This window comes from Lathamus discolor, chromosome 2, assembly GCF_037157495.1.
Source record: "Lathamus discolor isolate bLatDis1 chromosome 2, bLatDis1.hap1, whole genome shotgun sequence".
Classification (NCBI taxonomy): domain Eukaryota; kingdom Metazoa; phylum Chordata; class Aves; order Psittaciformes; family Psittacidae; genus Lathamus; species Lathamus discolor.
This window is the reverse complement of record NC_088885.1, coordinates 5,353,721-5,369,397: the sequence shown is the minus strand read 5'-3', so window position 1 is coordinate 5,369,397 and position 15,677 is coordinate 5,353,721. Positions and strand designations below refer to the sequence as shown.

The 15,677-nt window shown below is 44.8% G+C and overlaps 2 protein-coding genes across 4 annotated transcripts in view; one reads left to right on the top strand and one right to left on the bottom strand.

The window, feature by feature from the left end:
• Positions 1 to 3,884, bottom strand: part of ACAD11 (acyl-CoA dehydrogenase family member 11) — a 32,126-nt gene extending 28,242 nt beyond the window's left edge. Inside the window, exons 1-3 of one of the 2 annotated variants that reach the window (XM_065665568.1) lie at positions 3,700 to 3,884; positions 1,254 to 1,353; positions 908 to 1,033 (exon numbers count right to left, since the gene is read on the bottom strand). In XM_065665568.1, coding sequence (XP_065521640.1) covers positions 908 to 1,033; positions 1,254 to 1,353; positions 3,700 to 3,869 — 396 coding nt within the window. In that variant the 5' untranslated portion in view covers positions 3,870 to 3,884. Of the gene's footprint in view, positions 1 to 907; positions 1,034 to 1,253; positions 1,354 to 3,589 lie in introns of both variants that reach the window. The other variant, XM_065665567.1, reaches the window with a different exon arrangement.
• Positions 3,885 to 4,612: 728 nt separating this feature from the next.
• UBA5 (ubiquitin like modifier activating enzyme 5) lies at positions 4,613 to 15,646 on the top strand. 2 transcript variants are annotated; one of them, XM_065665578.1, is made up of 12 exons: positions 4,613 to 4,963; positions 6,444 to 6,489; positions 6,583 to 6,672; positions 8,198 to 8,307; positions 8,697 to 8,783; positions 9,229 to 9,313; positions 10,119 to 10,223; positions 10,424 to 10,551; positions 11,347 to 11,482; positions 11,914 to 11,989; positions 12,767 to 12,873; positions 13,381 to 15,646. In XM_065665578.1, exons 1-12 carry the CDS (start codon positions 4,668 to 4,670, stop codon positions 13,462 to 13,464), a joined length of 1,350 nt encoding a protein of 449 aa, XP_065521650.1. In that variant the 5' UTR covers positions 4,613 to 4,667; the 3' UTR covers positions 13,465 to 15,646. The 2 variants fall into 2 exon arrangements, with proteins under 2 accessions (XP_065521650.1, XP_065521651.1); XM_065665579.1 differs by lacking the exons at positions 4,613 to 4,963; positions 6,444 to 6,489 and having other exon boundaries at positions 6,585 to 6,667.
• The last annotated feature ends 31 nt before the right edge of the window (positions 15,647 to 15,677 follow it).

Genomic DNA, 15,677 nt, shown 5'->3' with positions numbered 1-15,677 from the left:
TAAAGTACTGAGGGGTGTGTAGGGGGGAATGAAAGGTTTCTCAATTGTCTCTAACAGCTAAATTCCAGAAAAAAACTATTAATAAAGACCCTAGCGGAAGGGGGAGCAGTTTAACATGTTTAGAACATGGGTGCGTTCTTCCATTTTCTCCTTTAACACTGCCAGTTACAGATTGGAAAAGAAAAAGCAGACTCTTCTTTAAGTTCCTCAGTTTCACTGTTTCACACGATGGCTTTAATGTATTTCTATTTTCCCAGTGAACCAGATGACAGAGAAGGATGCAGTGAAAAGGGAAGAGGCCCGAGTTCCAATCTTCCTCTCACAGTATAGAAAAAAACAAAGCGATGATACAGCAGACTTAAAATCAGAATCACCAAAACCTAGCAGAAACAGAATCAACTCTGCCAAAGAACGCCTAGAGTGATGGATCACAGACAGAGCTATGCCATGTTCCTTCTCAAACTAGTGCTTGAGCTGGAACCCTGCTTGGTTTTCAAGAAAAGGTGATTGTAAGTAGATTCCTGTCTTCAGTAGTACAGAGGCCCCAGGATGTCCCAAGGTTCTGTATAACTTTATACCTCAGTTGTTCTCACTTTGCCTTGTGTATGCTTTGCACAGAAGCAATACTGCCTCATTTCAAGACATCTTTCTGAGAGCTCTAAACGAGACCAAGAGGTTACGTACTGAGCTAAAAACTTCAACAAAGTGCGAAATAAGTCCTGAAGAAGCTGAAATCAGTGTGAATTTCCGGTGTCTAACACTTCTTAAAATATCAGAGGATTGCTTATGTTCATACCACAAAATGCAGTAAATGCTGGACAAGTCTCTAACAGGAAGAGTTTTAGACAATTTAAAAGCAGCTTGTAGTAGGGAGAAGAAAAAAAATCCCTTACATTAGAAGACCAACCTGCACATGCTGCATTACATAAAACTCTGTTCCAATGATAGAAACATCACTGCAATACAACAGCGGTTCAGGCACTGGAAATCCAGCTGAAAATAAGGCTTTCTGCACACGATATTCTCTGTCAACCTGAAGAAGACACAGAAATTTAGGTTCAATGAAAAGCTACCAAACGCAAACCTGTGAACAACAGTGTATCCTCCTCGATGACATGTATAGTATAGCACAGTGAACTGTAATGATCCAGCAATTCACTGCATTTCTGGACACACTCAACCATGTGCCACAAAATCATGTACCAGATTTAGCAATACAAAGTGTCTGGAGCTTGATGAAGTATGTTCCTTACCTTGTGAGCTCTAGGTAAAAGGGGGCCATGGGGCTTCTTCCTGAGCACATAAACCTTCTCACCCTTCTGAAGATAAAAGGTTGGATTTGACTGGCCTGAGCTACAAAGAGAAAGATTATAGTTACTTACAAATTCAAGTACTTATCATTTTGCAAACTTTCAACAGAAATGATGAAAAATGCACTGTGACTTGGCCTGAACAAAATGGCAGACAGAGGAAAGGGTTCTTCTCAAGAGTTGTATGTTGGCTTGGATTGTCTGGGTTATTTTTTTTCCCCCAATACAGTCTTACAAGGATGCAAGTGATAGCCTACAAATTCAGAAGCTAGAGGTTCTATTCCTGCCTATAAGGAAGATGTCTTCTTTCACTGCAGAGGTCACAGATACACAATTTGGTCTCCTGCGAAATGGAGATGGCATTTACCTGTCCTCCCTAAAGAGACATCATTAATGTTTCAGGGTATGCAGTAGATACTAACTGTAAAGCTTTCTGATCTGGGGGAAATCAAACAAAGCAGAATTCACACTAGCCCAGAACTGTATTTGTCCTTTGGCGAGCTGTATTTTGAACAACATAAGTACAGAGAAAGCTCTCCAAGTAACTGATGATTCTAGTATCAAACCCCAGTGTACGCTGTCCTGATTATCACATACCTATGCTACGCTTAAAGGACTGCCTACAGTAACTGTAAAATTTTAAAGAACGAATGTTACAGTGACAAGGAATCATAGAAACTAGACATTTCAATCATACACATGTGTAAAAGACAAGGACAACCTAGTCAAACCCTTCACAAGACTTTGTCCATCATATCCCAAGCAAGCTTATTGATCCTCACCTGCCTTCCTCTCCTCCTTCTAGATCATTTTTAATGTGCATTCTGACCTAGTCCAATAAAAGATTAGACAACTAGCAGAAACCACAAATCAAGTGAACTTCTGCCCTCATGCTCCCCACAACATCTCCATTCTCCCTGAGGCAGTCAGGGAGTCTGTAATAGAGTTTAAGGAGTATACTGCAGAGACAAACACCGCCAGGCACAAAAGAGATTTAAATCAGTTGAAGCTTCAAACTGCAACCACAAGACAAAGAAAGTAGTAGAAGCATAAATGCTGACAGTATTTTAGCAGATTTTAGTAACAGCTGCTCTCCTGAGGCCCCTCTTAAAGTTTCCTCAATTGAAGAATTAAAGTAGCTGACGATACAATGGATGATCTATATTTGCATCAGAAGACAATGAAAACTTGTTTACTGGTTCTTAGTGATAGCTGCAGGTGAAGCATCTGAAGTCATGTCTACAACGGAATTAATACTTACTTTTAGAATAATGTAACATCTAATTGCTCCTGATCTGAAGTCACACCGTTGATCTGCTGAGTGCAAATGAGCTAACTGTTCCCTGCAACAGCAGCTCTAGAGCCTGGGGGCAGCACCTTGCTGGTGCAATGCTTTGCCGTGCAGGCATTACTGGGAATCTCAGAATAGCATTAGGCTCTTTTTGTGGATTTGCTTACCTGGTGATAGCTGAAGGCTTTTAAAATTGATTTCTTAAGCCATGTATGTGCTTCTGAACATTATTATTTGCTGTTCAATTAATGATTAATCACATAAAGTGGTATTTATGAGTAGGCAATAAAGCAACTGTGTGTATACTGCAGCACAGCACACCACAAAGAGCCAGATACATGCTTTTCTGAGGACAGTCGCAAGTCCACCCAACACATCATAGAATCATCAGAATCTCAGCCTGGTTTGTGTTGGAAGGGACCTTAAAGCTCATCCAGTTCCAGCCCCCTGCCACGGGCAGGGACACCTTCCACTAGGGCAGGTTGCTCCAAGCCCTGTCCAACCTGGCCTTGAACAGTGCCAGGGATGGGGCAGCCACAGCTTCTCTGGGCACCCTGTGCCAGCGCCTCAGCACCCTCACAGGGAAGAGCTTCTGCCTAAGAGCTCACCTCAATCTCCCCTCTGACAGGTTAAAGCCATTCTCCCCTTGTCTATCCCCACATTCCCATCTCCTGCCTGCAGACTGCCACCTGCTGAGCCGGAGGTCCCCTCTGCCGCCACTGTGAACTTCGACTTCTCCCGCTGCCCAAGGGGAGACCTGTTACCTCGATGGCCGCTGCCTGCTCTCCCCAGGGCAAAGGGCCTGAACCCTGCCCACCTTTCCTGGCGAGCAGCGAGCAACGCCTCAGCCCCTCAGGGCTCCCCGCAGCACAGCGCTTCGGGCCTACGCTTTTCTTCGCGCCGCACGGCGCCCCACGGGCGAGGGCCCGTGTCAGCAGCCAGGGAGGCCGCCGCTCGCCCCTCCGAGGCGGAGCAGCCCACCGGTTACCTGTACTGCCTGACAGCGAGAGCCCCCGCGGGCTGCCGAGGGAAGCCGGGCAGGTGGCTGCACAGGTACCGCTCCAAGCCCCGCTGGTCGAAGCGGTGCTGCTGACGCACCTCACCCGTACCCGGCTCGGCCGCCATCCTCGCCCTGCGCTGCCGTGCGGTCTGTGCCTGCCCAGCGCGCCGCTGCGCCCCGCCCGGCATCGCCCCGGCAACGAGAGGCGGCTCGGTCCGGCCAGGAAAGCGGTCGCCGGTGGGGGGGGGGGGGGCAGCGAGGCGCTCATAGAGTCATGGAAACAACAGGGCTGGAAAAGCCCTTCAAGCCCACCCAGTCCAACCGTTCCCAGCACTGCCAAGGCCACCACTGCCCCATGGCACTGAGGCCTCATCTCCACGCTGTGTGAGCACTTGCAGGGCCAGTGCCTGCAGCCCTGCCCTGGGCAGCCTGTTCCAATGCCTGAGCACCCTCTGGGGCAGGAATTGTTCCTCAGCTCCATCTAAACCTGCCCTGGGGCAGCTTGAGGCCGGTTCCTCTTGTCCCGTCCCTTGTTCCTTGGAAGCAGAGACCGACCCCCCCTCACTACAACCTCCTGTCAGGCAGCTGTAGGGAGCCATCAGGTCCCCCTGAGCCTTCTCTTCTCCATCTGAGCCCCCCAGGTCCCTCAGCCGTTCCCCATCACACTTGTGCTCCAGGCCCTGCATCAGCTCCGTTGCCCTTCTCTGTCCCCGCTCCAGCCCCTCAATGTCTCTCTTGCAGTGAGGGGCCCAGAGCTGAACACAGGATTTGAGGTGCAGCCTCACCAGTGCCCAGCACAGGGGCACAATCCCTGCCCTGGCCCTGCTGCCGCACTGGTGCTGATCCAGGCCAGGATGCTGGGGGCTTCTTGGCTGCCTGGGCACAAGCTGCTCGTGTTCAGCTCCATCAATCAGCACCCCCAGGGCCTTTTCCATGAGCAGCTCTCCAGCCACTGTGCCCCAGCTCCGGAGCAGTGCACGGGGCTGTTGCGGCACAAGTGCAGGACCGGCTCTCGGATACGGGCGGCTTCTTCTCGGAAGAACGCGGCTGGCACCTGCCCTCCGCCATGGCCGCGGCCGCTCGCACCCTCTCTGAGGTGGCAGGAGCCCCTCTCGAGGCGGGAACGCTCCTGAGGCGCCGGCGTGGCGGCGGACGGCGCTCGCCGCCGCTCCCGGAAGCTCCGTCAGGCAGGCAGGCGGGCGGACGTGGCGCTGCCATGGCGGAGCCGGGCCGGCTGGAGCGGCTGGAGCGGCGGCTGCGGGAGCTGGAGGACGAGCTGGCCCGGGAGAGGGGCGGGCGGCCGGCGCCGCGGGCCCGCATCGAGACCATGAGCCCGGAGGTTACGGACACCAACCCCTACAGGTGCGGCCAGGGGCGAGGGCTGCACCGGCGGGGTCGGGCTATGGGAGGGCGGCCGGACTGAGCCGTGGGGAGGCGGGAGGGGTGCGGGGGCTGGGGCCGTGGGGCTGGGGAAGAGGCGTGTGGAGGTGGGCCCGGGCGGGCGGGGGACTGAGGGCCATGCACTTGGGCCACAGCCACCTCACACCAGACCCGGATGCTCCAAGCCCCTGTGTCCAACCTGGCCTTGAGCACTGCCAGGGATGGGGCAGCCACAGCTTCTCTGGGCACCCTGTGCCAGCGCCTCAGCACCCTCACAGGGAAGAGCTTCTGCCTTAGATCTAACCTGAACTGCCCCTGTTTCAGTCTGAACCCATCACCCCTTGTCCTATCACTATAGTCCCTGATGAAGAGTCCCTCTCCAGCATCCTTGAAGCCCCCTTCAGACACTGGAAGCTGCTCTGAGGTCTCCACGCAGCTTCTCTTCTCCAGGCTGAACAGCCCCAATGTTCTCAGCCTGTCTCCATACAGGAGATGCTCCAGCCCCTGAGCATCCTTGTGGCCTCCTCTGGACTTTCTCCATCAGCTCCATGTCCTTATGTTTGGGACAAACCTTGCCCACAGCAGGGGAGGGAAGGAGATGATCTTAAAGGTCTTTTCCAACCCAAACCATTCTGTGACTGGTCAGACAGTTTTGTGAAGGCAGATGCTCTGTGGCAAGAGAAGCTCTCAGATTTAACAGGGGTAGCGAGAGAAAACTGGGTTTTTCAGCTAAGTTGGTACTAAATGCACAGGTGTTGGTATTGCATGAGGTCTTATTCCTCTAACTTAACTATTTTAGAGTTTGGATTTGAGAAGTCTTGAGCAGCTGCAACCTCTTCTTATGCTCAGCACTTCTGGATTCTGATGCATTATTTTTTTTTCAGGATGAATTGCTTTAATACAAGTTAATTCTTGTACTTTCTTCAATGTAATTTCTTCAATGAAAAAATGCAATAGCAGGACAAAAGATTACTTCAAAATTCTTCCATTTATCCTCATAACCTCTGGCTTTTGGTTTATTTTTCTTCAATGTGATGCTCGAGTTAATCTAATTGAATTGGTCAGAAAGAAGAAGAGTCTTCACTGGGCTGCTGCTGTATGGTTCATTACAGAAAAATGTGTAGAGTTTCAATGTGAAAATCAGGGATTCATTTACAAAGATAGCTATGGAGTTCAGTGATGCTACTCATACCAACTGAGTAAGTACAGGAGTTTCTGCAGGCTGTGTACTCTGTTGGAAGAGTAATAGGAAAGCATCTACTTTTCTAGTAGGAAAGCATCTACTATCTCATTTAGGCTATGTCTAGCTGTCAGTCATAACTACAGCGAAAACAGCAGGCTTGATTTTGGAGCTTGGTGGGGTTGTCTTTAAGCAAAAGGATTTTAAATACCTGAAAAGCAAAATTGCGTATAGTACTGTAGAGAGCATTGTCTATATAATGTTACTGTTTTTTCTTCATAGTCGCTTGATGGCATTAAAAAGAATGGGAATTGTCAAAGACTATGAGGTAGGATTCTGTCTGCATTGAAACAGCCTTGCATTTTCCCCCCTGTGAGGACCAATTCTGTTGAAGTGATGTGCATTTGGTTTCTTTCTGCAGAAAATCCGTACCTTTACGGTCGCAGTCGTAGGTGTAGGTGGAGTTGGCAGCGTGACTGCTGAAATGCTGACTCGGTGTGGCATTGGTAAGGTAATGAGAGCTTTCCTCCTCTGCTTCTTTACAGTAGATGGACCAGTCGTCTTCATAAAGAACTAGATTTGATTTCACTCAGTTGATTTCATGCAAGAAAAGAGTAGTAAAGGAAGCACTCAAGCACAGCATTTGTGTAAACATCACAAATAGAGTCTGTATTTACTTAGGGCTTAATCCTCAGTCATGTGAATGATTCTCGTTTGGATGCTTGTCTTCCTGCTCTTATATTCCAGTGTGAGTGCTCCATCCCTGGCAGTGTTCAAGGCCAGGTTGGATGTGGCTTTGAGCAACTTCGTCTAAAGAAAGGTGTCCCTGCCCGTGGCAGGGGCTTGGAACTGGATGATCTCAACCCAAACCATTCTGTGATTCTATATGAGCCCATCTGTCTAACCTTTGTACTTGATTATTGCAGAAGGAAAACAAAATAAAGGAGGGGATAACTGACATAGAAGATGAAGTCTTATGAGAACAACTTGATAGACATGAAGTTGAAATATGGTAGATGTAGAACTGGTATTTTTATCACATGTATTAGTTTGTCATGTGGCACTTGGAGCTAAAAATTTAGCAGTAATTCAAAATAATTTGATGTGTGTATCAAGAACCTGCAGAGTTAAAGAACAGGCTTTTTCTTTAAAGAAGGAATCTGGGAAATGGCTTAGATGTTTGTATTTCCAGGCAAATCCTGACCATATACTCTTGGAACTTTATGAAGTTTCTTAATACAGAGGTGATGCAAATTTTGATTGCAAAGTTAATTCCCCCATCCTGTGAAGGAGCTGAAGACCAGCATTTTGGGCACGGAAAAGGACATTGGACAGTTGATTCAGAGTTTATAATAACGTGTCTGTGTATGATGTCGGTATTTTAAGTGAATTCATAGAGTCATAGAATAGTTAGGGTTGGAAAGGACCTCAAGATCATCCAGCTCCAACCCCCCTGCCATGGGCAGGGACACCTCACACTAAACCATCCCACCCAAGGCTTCATCCAACCTGGCCTTGAACACCGCCAGGGATGGAGCACTCACAACCTCCCTGGGCAACCCATTCCAGTGCCTCACCACCCTAACAGGAAAGAATTTCCTCCTTATGTCCAATTTAAACTTCCCCTGTTTAATTGTTTTTGAAGAACTACCTGCCAGGACAAGTGAAAGAAATGGTGTATTCCTAGTTAATGCCATAACAGCAAGTAGGAATGTGGTAACAGAGATGACAGTGTTCATATAGATAATCTGTTGAATATTCCTAGTTTAGATCAAATGAACAGATTGGTTTTTAAAAGTTGTTTTCATGACTTGGTCACTTGCTGGTGAATAGTACTTAGAATTCAGTCTTTCACATACAATCTTAGGAGCTTTTGTGTATGAACTGAATGGGACTGTGGAAGTGGGGGTTGTTTGGTTGGGGATGGTTTTGTTGTTGGTTTTAGAATGAATTTTGTTGGATAAAATGCCTTGCCATAATGCTCTGGTTGCAGAGTCTTTGTGTTATCGTAAATGAATCTCCAATCTTTATTGTAGCTGCTTCTGTTTGATTATGACAAAGTGGAACTGGCAAACATGAACAGACTCTTCTTCCAACCTCATCAAGCTGGATTAAGTAAAGTGCAAGCAGCAGAGCATACTTTGAGGTATGACTTAGAGAAGCGGGTATCAAAATGTATTTACCCAGGATACTGCTCCAGAAAACTGATGTTTCACTCTTAATCACTTGCAAAGTAGCCTGATCTCATTTGGAAATTTGAGTATAAAATAGTTGTGGGAATGGTTGGTACTTTATGGACATTTTTATACTGACCAAAACCTTAATGTGAGTCTTTTTAAGTATGGCTAATTCTGCTCAGAAGTTTGGTATAAACTGTGTCACTTCAGTGTTGTGGGGCTTTTCTAATCTGAGAATTATTGATAAATACAGATATATTCTAAATGTCAGACTGGAAGCTGAACACTGTAGGAACACTTGTGAAGTTAGGGGGTTATCATATTTACTGATATTGGCTCATATTATTTCCTCCATAAGGAATATTAATCCCGATGTTCAGTTTGAAGTACATAACTACAACATCACAACACTGGACAACTTTGAACACTTCATGGATAGAATAAGGTAAAATCTCTCAACAAAAGCATCTTGCTAACTTCTGCTGATTTGTGGTTCCTTCTGTACAGCCTGACTTTTATTGGGTGGGGTTTTTGATTTAATGGCTTCCAACTGAAAATCAGTGGGAAATACATATATATGTGGAGACATTCCTACCTAGACCTTTTCTTTGGAGTTGGCCTTACTTCATAGAATCACAGAATGGTTTGGGTTGGAAAGGACCTTAAGATCATGCAGTTCCAACCCCCTGCCATGGGCAGGGACACCTCACACTAGACCACGTCACCCAAGGCTCTGTCCAACATGGCCTTGGATGTACTTTGAGTACGTACTATTTGCACAGGTTTTGTTAGATACACACTTCCCAGGTGCTCCAAAGCAGCATGTGGATTGCCACACTGGCATTTTGTTCTGCCAGCAGTTTCACACAAACTTCTGATGCTTATTTCAGTAACGGTGCACTAGAGGAGGGGAAACCTGTGGATCTTGTTCTGAGCTGCGTGGACAACTTTGAAGCTCGCATGGCAATTAACACGGTAAGGCCGTCAAGGGCATGAGCTTGTGGAAGTCTGTTTTCTCCTATAAATAATGTTAGGAAGTGTGGGGACTAGAGAAAAGACAGGGACTTCTCAAAATATTCTAAGAAATTTCCTCCTTGGTTTAAGGAAGCAGAATCTGAGCTTTTACCCTGTTCTCATAAAACACATGTGCATAAATATAACTGTAGACTTTAAAGTTTCTAGCAGCTAATGGTTAGTAAAAGAGTTAAGTGTTGTAAGCCCTCTCCATCTTTCCAAATTATTCTGTTTATATAAAGGTATGATCAAAGCCTGGGATGTTAAAGCATTCAAACTCTTTAAAGACTGTGTATAGCTCATTGTATACTTCATGTGACTTCTTGTATATGAAGTGCCTTGAGGCTGTGTACCTAGTCAGATTGTGTTTATAGTAGCAGGCAACATAGAGTATATGCCAAGTGCATGTTTTCTATTATCCGTTGGCTAACATGATCCATAAATTGCGTGCACTGAAGGTCTACAGATACACTGTATAATAGCAGTTTGTGCAATGAGATTCTGTACTGTGCTGGTAACTGGATCACTAATGCCTGTAGTTGTTCAAAAATGTCAGGTCCTTAGGAAAGCACAAAGGATACACATGGCCATACAAAGGACATATCCATCCTGAGGGCAGCTTTAAGTTGTCCTTTGACTCAGACAAGTAATATCTACTTTTTTTCTGATTATAGCCTTTTTGTCTTAAAGCAGGAAGATTCATGTTTTTAACCCCTCTCAATTTACACTGTGTGTGGTTTTGTTTTGGTGTTTCTGTGTTTTTAAGGCCTGCAATGAACTTGGACAAATCTGGATGGAATCCGGAGTGAGTGAAAATGCAGTGTCAGGACACATCCAGCTGATCATACCTGGGGAATCCGCGTGTTTCGCAGTATGCATTGCTCTGCTGAATTGTTTGTTTGGCTCTTAAGGCAGGGCTGGGAATGTGAAGATGAGCTGGCTAGGGAATGTGAAGATGAGCTGGCTAGGGAATGTGATCCTGGCACAGCTGAGGGGGTAGTTTAAAATCTTGTGATCAGGGCCGGGGCGGGGGTTAACACTTCTGTTAAAACTTTATTTCTTTGCCCTCAGTGTGCTCCTCCACTTGTAGTTGCTGCAAATATTGATGAGAAAACACTAAAACGAGAAGGAGTTTGTGCAGCGAGTCTCCCTACAACTATGGGCGTTGTGGCAGGAATTCTTGTGCAAAATGTTCTCAAGTAAGTGGCCGAGTTGTTGCTATTCAGTGTTCAGCACAGTGAGAGAAAGAAACCTCAAGGAACATGTCGTGATGATGGGTCTGTTTTTTTGAGCAAGCTGGTCCAGTGTGAGGTGTCTCATGAGAGCAAAGCAGAGGGGCAGGATCACCTCCCTCGATCTGCTGCTCACGCTGCTTTTGATGCAGCCCAGCACATGGGGGGTTTCTGGGCTCAAGGACACACTGAAGCTGCTCATGTTCATTTTCTCATCAACCAACACCCCCAAATCCTCCACAGGCTGCTCTGAGTCACTTCTCTGCCCAACCTGCAGCTGTGCCTGGGATTGCCCCGACCCAGGGGTAGGACCTTGCACTTGGCTTGGTTGAGAGGTTGGCATTGGCTGCCTCTCAAGTGTGTCAAGGCTTGTATGTTCATTTCCATTGCAGCTCTGACCCTGCAGTAAAGATGGTCAAGCTGGTTCTGATTAGCTGCTGAAAACTCTCATTGTAATACAGGACATCCGAGCGTCTCAGGCAGTGGATTAAGGCAGAGGAGAAAACTTCCCATATGCTGCTCTGAACCTATTTTCTGTGAGACTGTAGCTGACCTGTTCTCACACTTACACTACAAGAGCCCCAGGTTCTATGTTGATGTAGTTATCCCATTGTTAGGCGACTACAGCTTATTTCAGGACAATTACAGTAGCTCTTTACAATTGCACTAGTATGAAAGTGTATTCTAAAAGTTCTTTGAGGAAAAAGGATCCCTTGAGCAAATGAATTTGTACATAAGGACCTGCTTTCTCTGTGTTTCTAGGTACCTATTAAACTTTGGTACTGTGAGTTACTATCTCGGTTACAACGCGATGCAGGATTTCTTTCCAACTATGTCTATGAAGCCAAACCCACAATGTAGTGACCAAAATTGCAGAAAACAGCAAGAAAATTATAAGGTAAAAAAGATTTGTTGGTTTTGGTTTGTTTGTTTCCTCTCTTAATGTCTTAAGAACAAAGCAAGCTACAGATCTGTAGCAGAAGAAAACTTATATTGCTACTCCAGTTTTCAGCAGCGTTCTTTTCAGATGGTTGCATGTGTTCCTAAAAACACAGTACTTAGCATTATCTCAAAGCAAAGCGGAGGCAGAATTGACATTCAGTCTTCTACAGTGATTACTCAACCTTTCTGGCAGTCATGGTTTTGAGTATTAATGGGTTTGCGTTTTTCCCTTGCAGGTATTCTGCCTTTTTATGCCCTACGAAGTTCTAAATAGTGACTGCATACCTTAAATATTCAAAGTAGTGTCAACATAAGCTATGCTCTTTCTTGCTGTTGTTGGACTATTGCATATATTATGGCATTTATCTTTTTGTGGTTTTCCTTCAGAAAAAAGCAGCTGCACAACCAAAACAAGAAGTAATTGAACAGCAAGAGGAAATAGTACATGAAGACAATGACTGGGGTACGTATTCAACTGGATACTAAACCCTGGTTCCAGTATGGAGATTCAGTTACAGTCTTTGGTTTGTGTAACACACTGCAGGGTACGTGGAGTCCTTATGTTCCCAACTTTTGTGACTTACACTGCGGAACTCCTGCTGGCTTTTCACAGGGTTCGACAGTAATGTTACCACAACTCAGTGATGTATTTTTAGTGTAATGTGCAGGTTTTAGCCTCAAAATGCAACAGCTGCTGGAATAAGAAACTTTCTCAGGAGATGGTCGGAAGATACAAAAGGTGTGAGAAGATTTACTAACTGTGTAACTAAATACATAACTCAAGAGCTTTTGTCACTCCCTACCCACTGTGCTGAACCATCCCCTGGATCTTTATGTTCCTCTCAGGGCTTTAAATTAGAAGGAATTGTCTTAAGGAATGGTGTGTTTTATATAACCGTTTCAAGAAAAGATACATATGTTCTGTTTATTACATGATATAGAAAATAATCTTAGTTCACCATTGGGAGAAGTGCCCTCACAATAAGATTTAAATGGTAAGGAGAAGGAAGTCCTATAGGAGAGATGCCATTCTTGTCCATAGATTTTAATACATTGTCAAGGGAAAATATTTTGTATTGATCATGTAATGGAGAAGCTGGAATCAAAGATTTTCCTGCTTTTAATTTTCTTTCTCTTTTGGGGAAGTCTCTACAGTTTTCCTCTTACTTTGGTCATTTGGTGCATAAAGAACTTGTTCTTCTAACTTTTAATGGAGTTCTCAATTCATTTTAATGCAAAGGCATTGAATTAGTATCAGAAACTTCAGAAGATGAGCTGAAGGCTGCATCTGGCCCAGTTCCTGAGCTTCCTGAGGGCATTACTGTAGCATACACTATTCCGAACAAGGTAATGTATTTATTCTGTATGTAGTTTTGAAATGTGTTGTAGATTACATTTCTAATAAGCAGTCAGTTTGGTTACCCTTTAAACCTGCACTAAAACTCCATCTGGAACAGTCCCAGTGTAGCTGTACCTCAGTGCATCCCATTAGCGCATTTTGTGGTCCAGGTTTGTGCTTCTATAGAAGATACTTAAAGATGGATGTCAGCGTGACTGTAGTTTTAAGGTGACAGGAATGAATGTGTTTGGAAAGGAAAACGTTGATAACTTGGTGACTAATTGATTTTTACCATATTTATCTTGTTAAAGCTGTGTGTAATCAAAGACCAATTTTTATACCTGGGGAACATAGAATCTGTGTGATTGCAGCCAGAACACTCCCTGTCAGAACAGTTTACAGTTTAAGCTGCTAATGATTTAGGCCTCATGTTGTGATTGCAAATTCAAGCTTATTTGTGGGGGGCTTTTTGTTTGCTACTTGTGATGCCAACTTTTTCTTCCTGTTCCTAATAGGAAGAGAATTTGATAACTGAGGAAACAGTAGCAGAGTCTGAAGAAAGCCTAGAAGAACTCATGGCCAAAATGAGAAACATGTAGCAAATATTAACTACAACTCTGGGGAGTTTGGGTTGGCAGTGGATTATAAGAAGACCACACCTTTTTTTCCTCCTTTTTGACCTCCACTGAAACTTATCTTTGTGTTTCTGATGAAATGGAACTGTTACAGGGGCAGGAGACGCAGTTACGTTGTACATAGGGGGTTATGCTACTGTAAACTCTTAATTTCTCAGCGCTCCTAGTGTGCAGCTGTTCAGTAGGAAATAAAGAGATGGACAAACTAAGAAGTTCTTCCCTGTGAGGGTGCTGAGGCGCTGGCACAGGGTGCCCAGAGAAGCTGTGGCTGCCCCATCCCTGGCAGTGTTCAAGGCCAGGTTGGACGGGGCTTGGAGCAACCTGGTCTAGTGGAAGATGTCCCTGCCCGTGGCAGGGGGCTGGAACTGGATGATCTTAAGGTCCCTTCCAACCTAAACCGTTCCATGCTTCTGTGAAACTCACAAAAGCAGGCACAGCACGATATATGCACCATCATGTGTTGAGAACAGAACACAGTATAAGACAAGTGAAAGATGAGATCTGCTGGAGAGCACCTGGTAGGCCAAGGGCAGATAGTACCTCACTCATATTGCTGCTCCTGATTTTCCAAGCACTTGTACTTGGGTTGTTGCTCACTGGTCTCTGTATTCTTGGCATGGATCGTGCTGTGACTGTTGATCTGAGTAAATCGTTTCAGCCTTTTCATCTACTTTAAATATTGCTGGAATGGAATTTTTTTTAACTGCCCTGGGTTTATCAATGTTTTACTACTGCTTGTTCTTAAATAGCTGCCTGTATGTTTTGTATGGGATAATGCTTTGAGTATGCTACAACAATGCAAAGTCTCTAGTTAGTAGTAATTATACTAGCAAACTGGGTATTAACATTGCCACTACATCAGCTGGCAGATGCTTTTTGTGATACAATCTTAAAGAATTACCAAAACCACGGGAGAGAACAGGAGATGCTGTCTATCTCTCTGAAAATCTCAGTATTTTTGTTGCTTATTTAAATTTCAGCTGGAATTCTGATCCATCCCCATTATATGGGTTATATTAAGGAATATACTTCATCCATGTTTGCATAGGAAAGCTTCTAAAATTATATGCTGCAAACTTCATTTAGTGTTGCAAGTATCTTCAGTGGAGTAGCTGAGCTATTGTATTTGTCCTGTAAATAACATTAGTACAGTCATAGTACCTTTAAATTGTCACCTGTTAAACTGACCTGTAAATGTACATCCTGCAGTGCCGGTGCCCTGCACAACTGGAAGTATCCATTGCAACTATGTGAGCTACTGGGGGCGTCTGATCCAGAATTTGATCTTTATTGAGATTTAGAAGAACTTCTATTGCATTATAATACACATATTTCCACCTTGGGGTCTTCAAAAACTACCTTTCCACAGCGTGATGAAGCCAGCACAGAAGCAGGTAGTAATTCATGCTAGTAGTATCCAACCAACATATAAAGAGAGAGCAATGCTGTGCAGGTGCTTCTGGTACTTAGTTTAAAACGGTTTGATTTCTAAGCAATGCTTATAAACTTCAAAACCTCTTTCCTCCACAGCTGACACTAGGTCTTATATACATAAAAATCACTCATGAAGGTAGTGAGGGAGGTTTTGGCTGTGGTGCATTATCTTATAAAATGGAGTGGGGTTTTGGACTGGTTCCAGTTCTGGAGCAAGCAGGTTTTAGAAATGAACTGTAAATAGGGATGGGAAATAGGATGATGAGATCATTAACAAGGTACATGCTCGAATCTGTGTCACTAAGTCCAATTAGTTTGGTGTAAATCTCATGTTAAGTCTTACTTGCATTCCTTTGTGACTTTACCTTTCTGTTGGGAGCAATGAAGTGAGTCCTTGCTCTGGAGATCCTGAGGCCAACGGTTGGCTCACTTCTGCAAGAGCTCAGTTAATCTTGTCTCTTCAGTATTTGCTGGCACGACTGCTACACACGACTGACACCTTTACAAGAGGCAAGCATTTACCATTCTACTTCCTGGAGAGTTTTATGAGCAAAGTAATACACTTCGTATGCTCGCTTACAGAGCGTGCAGGGTGGTTCTTCTGCTACTTTCAGCTTGTGTATACAGGAACTTGAAATAATCAGAAAACATTAAGATGATTGTATGTGCCAATGGTTAAAACGATTTAAAAATAAACAGCATCACAGAAAAAGCAGTTTCAGGGATTTTTTTTTTTTAAGTTC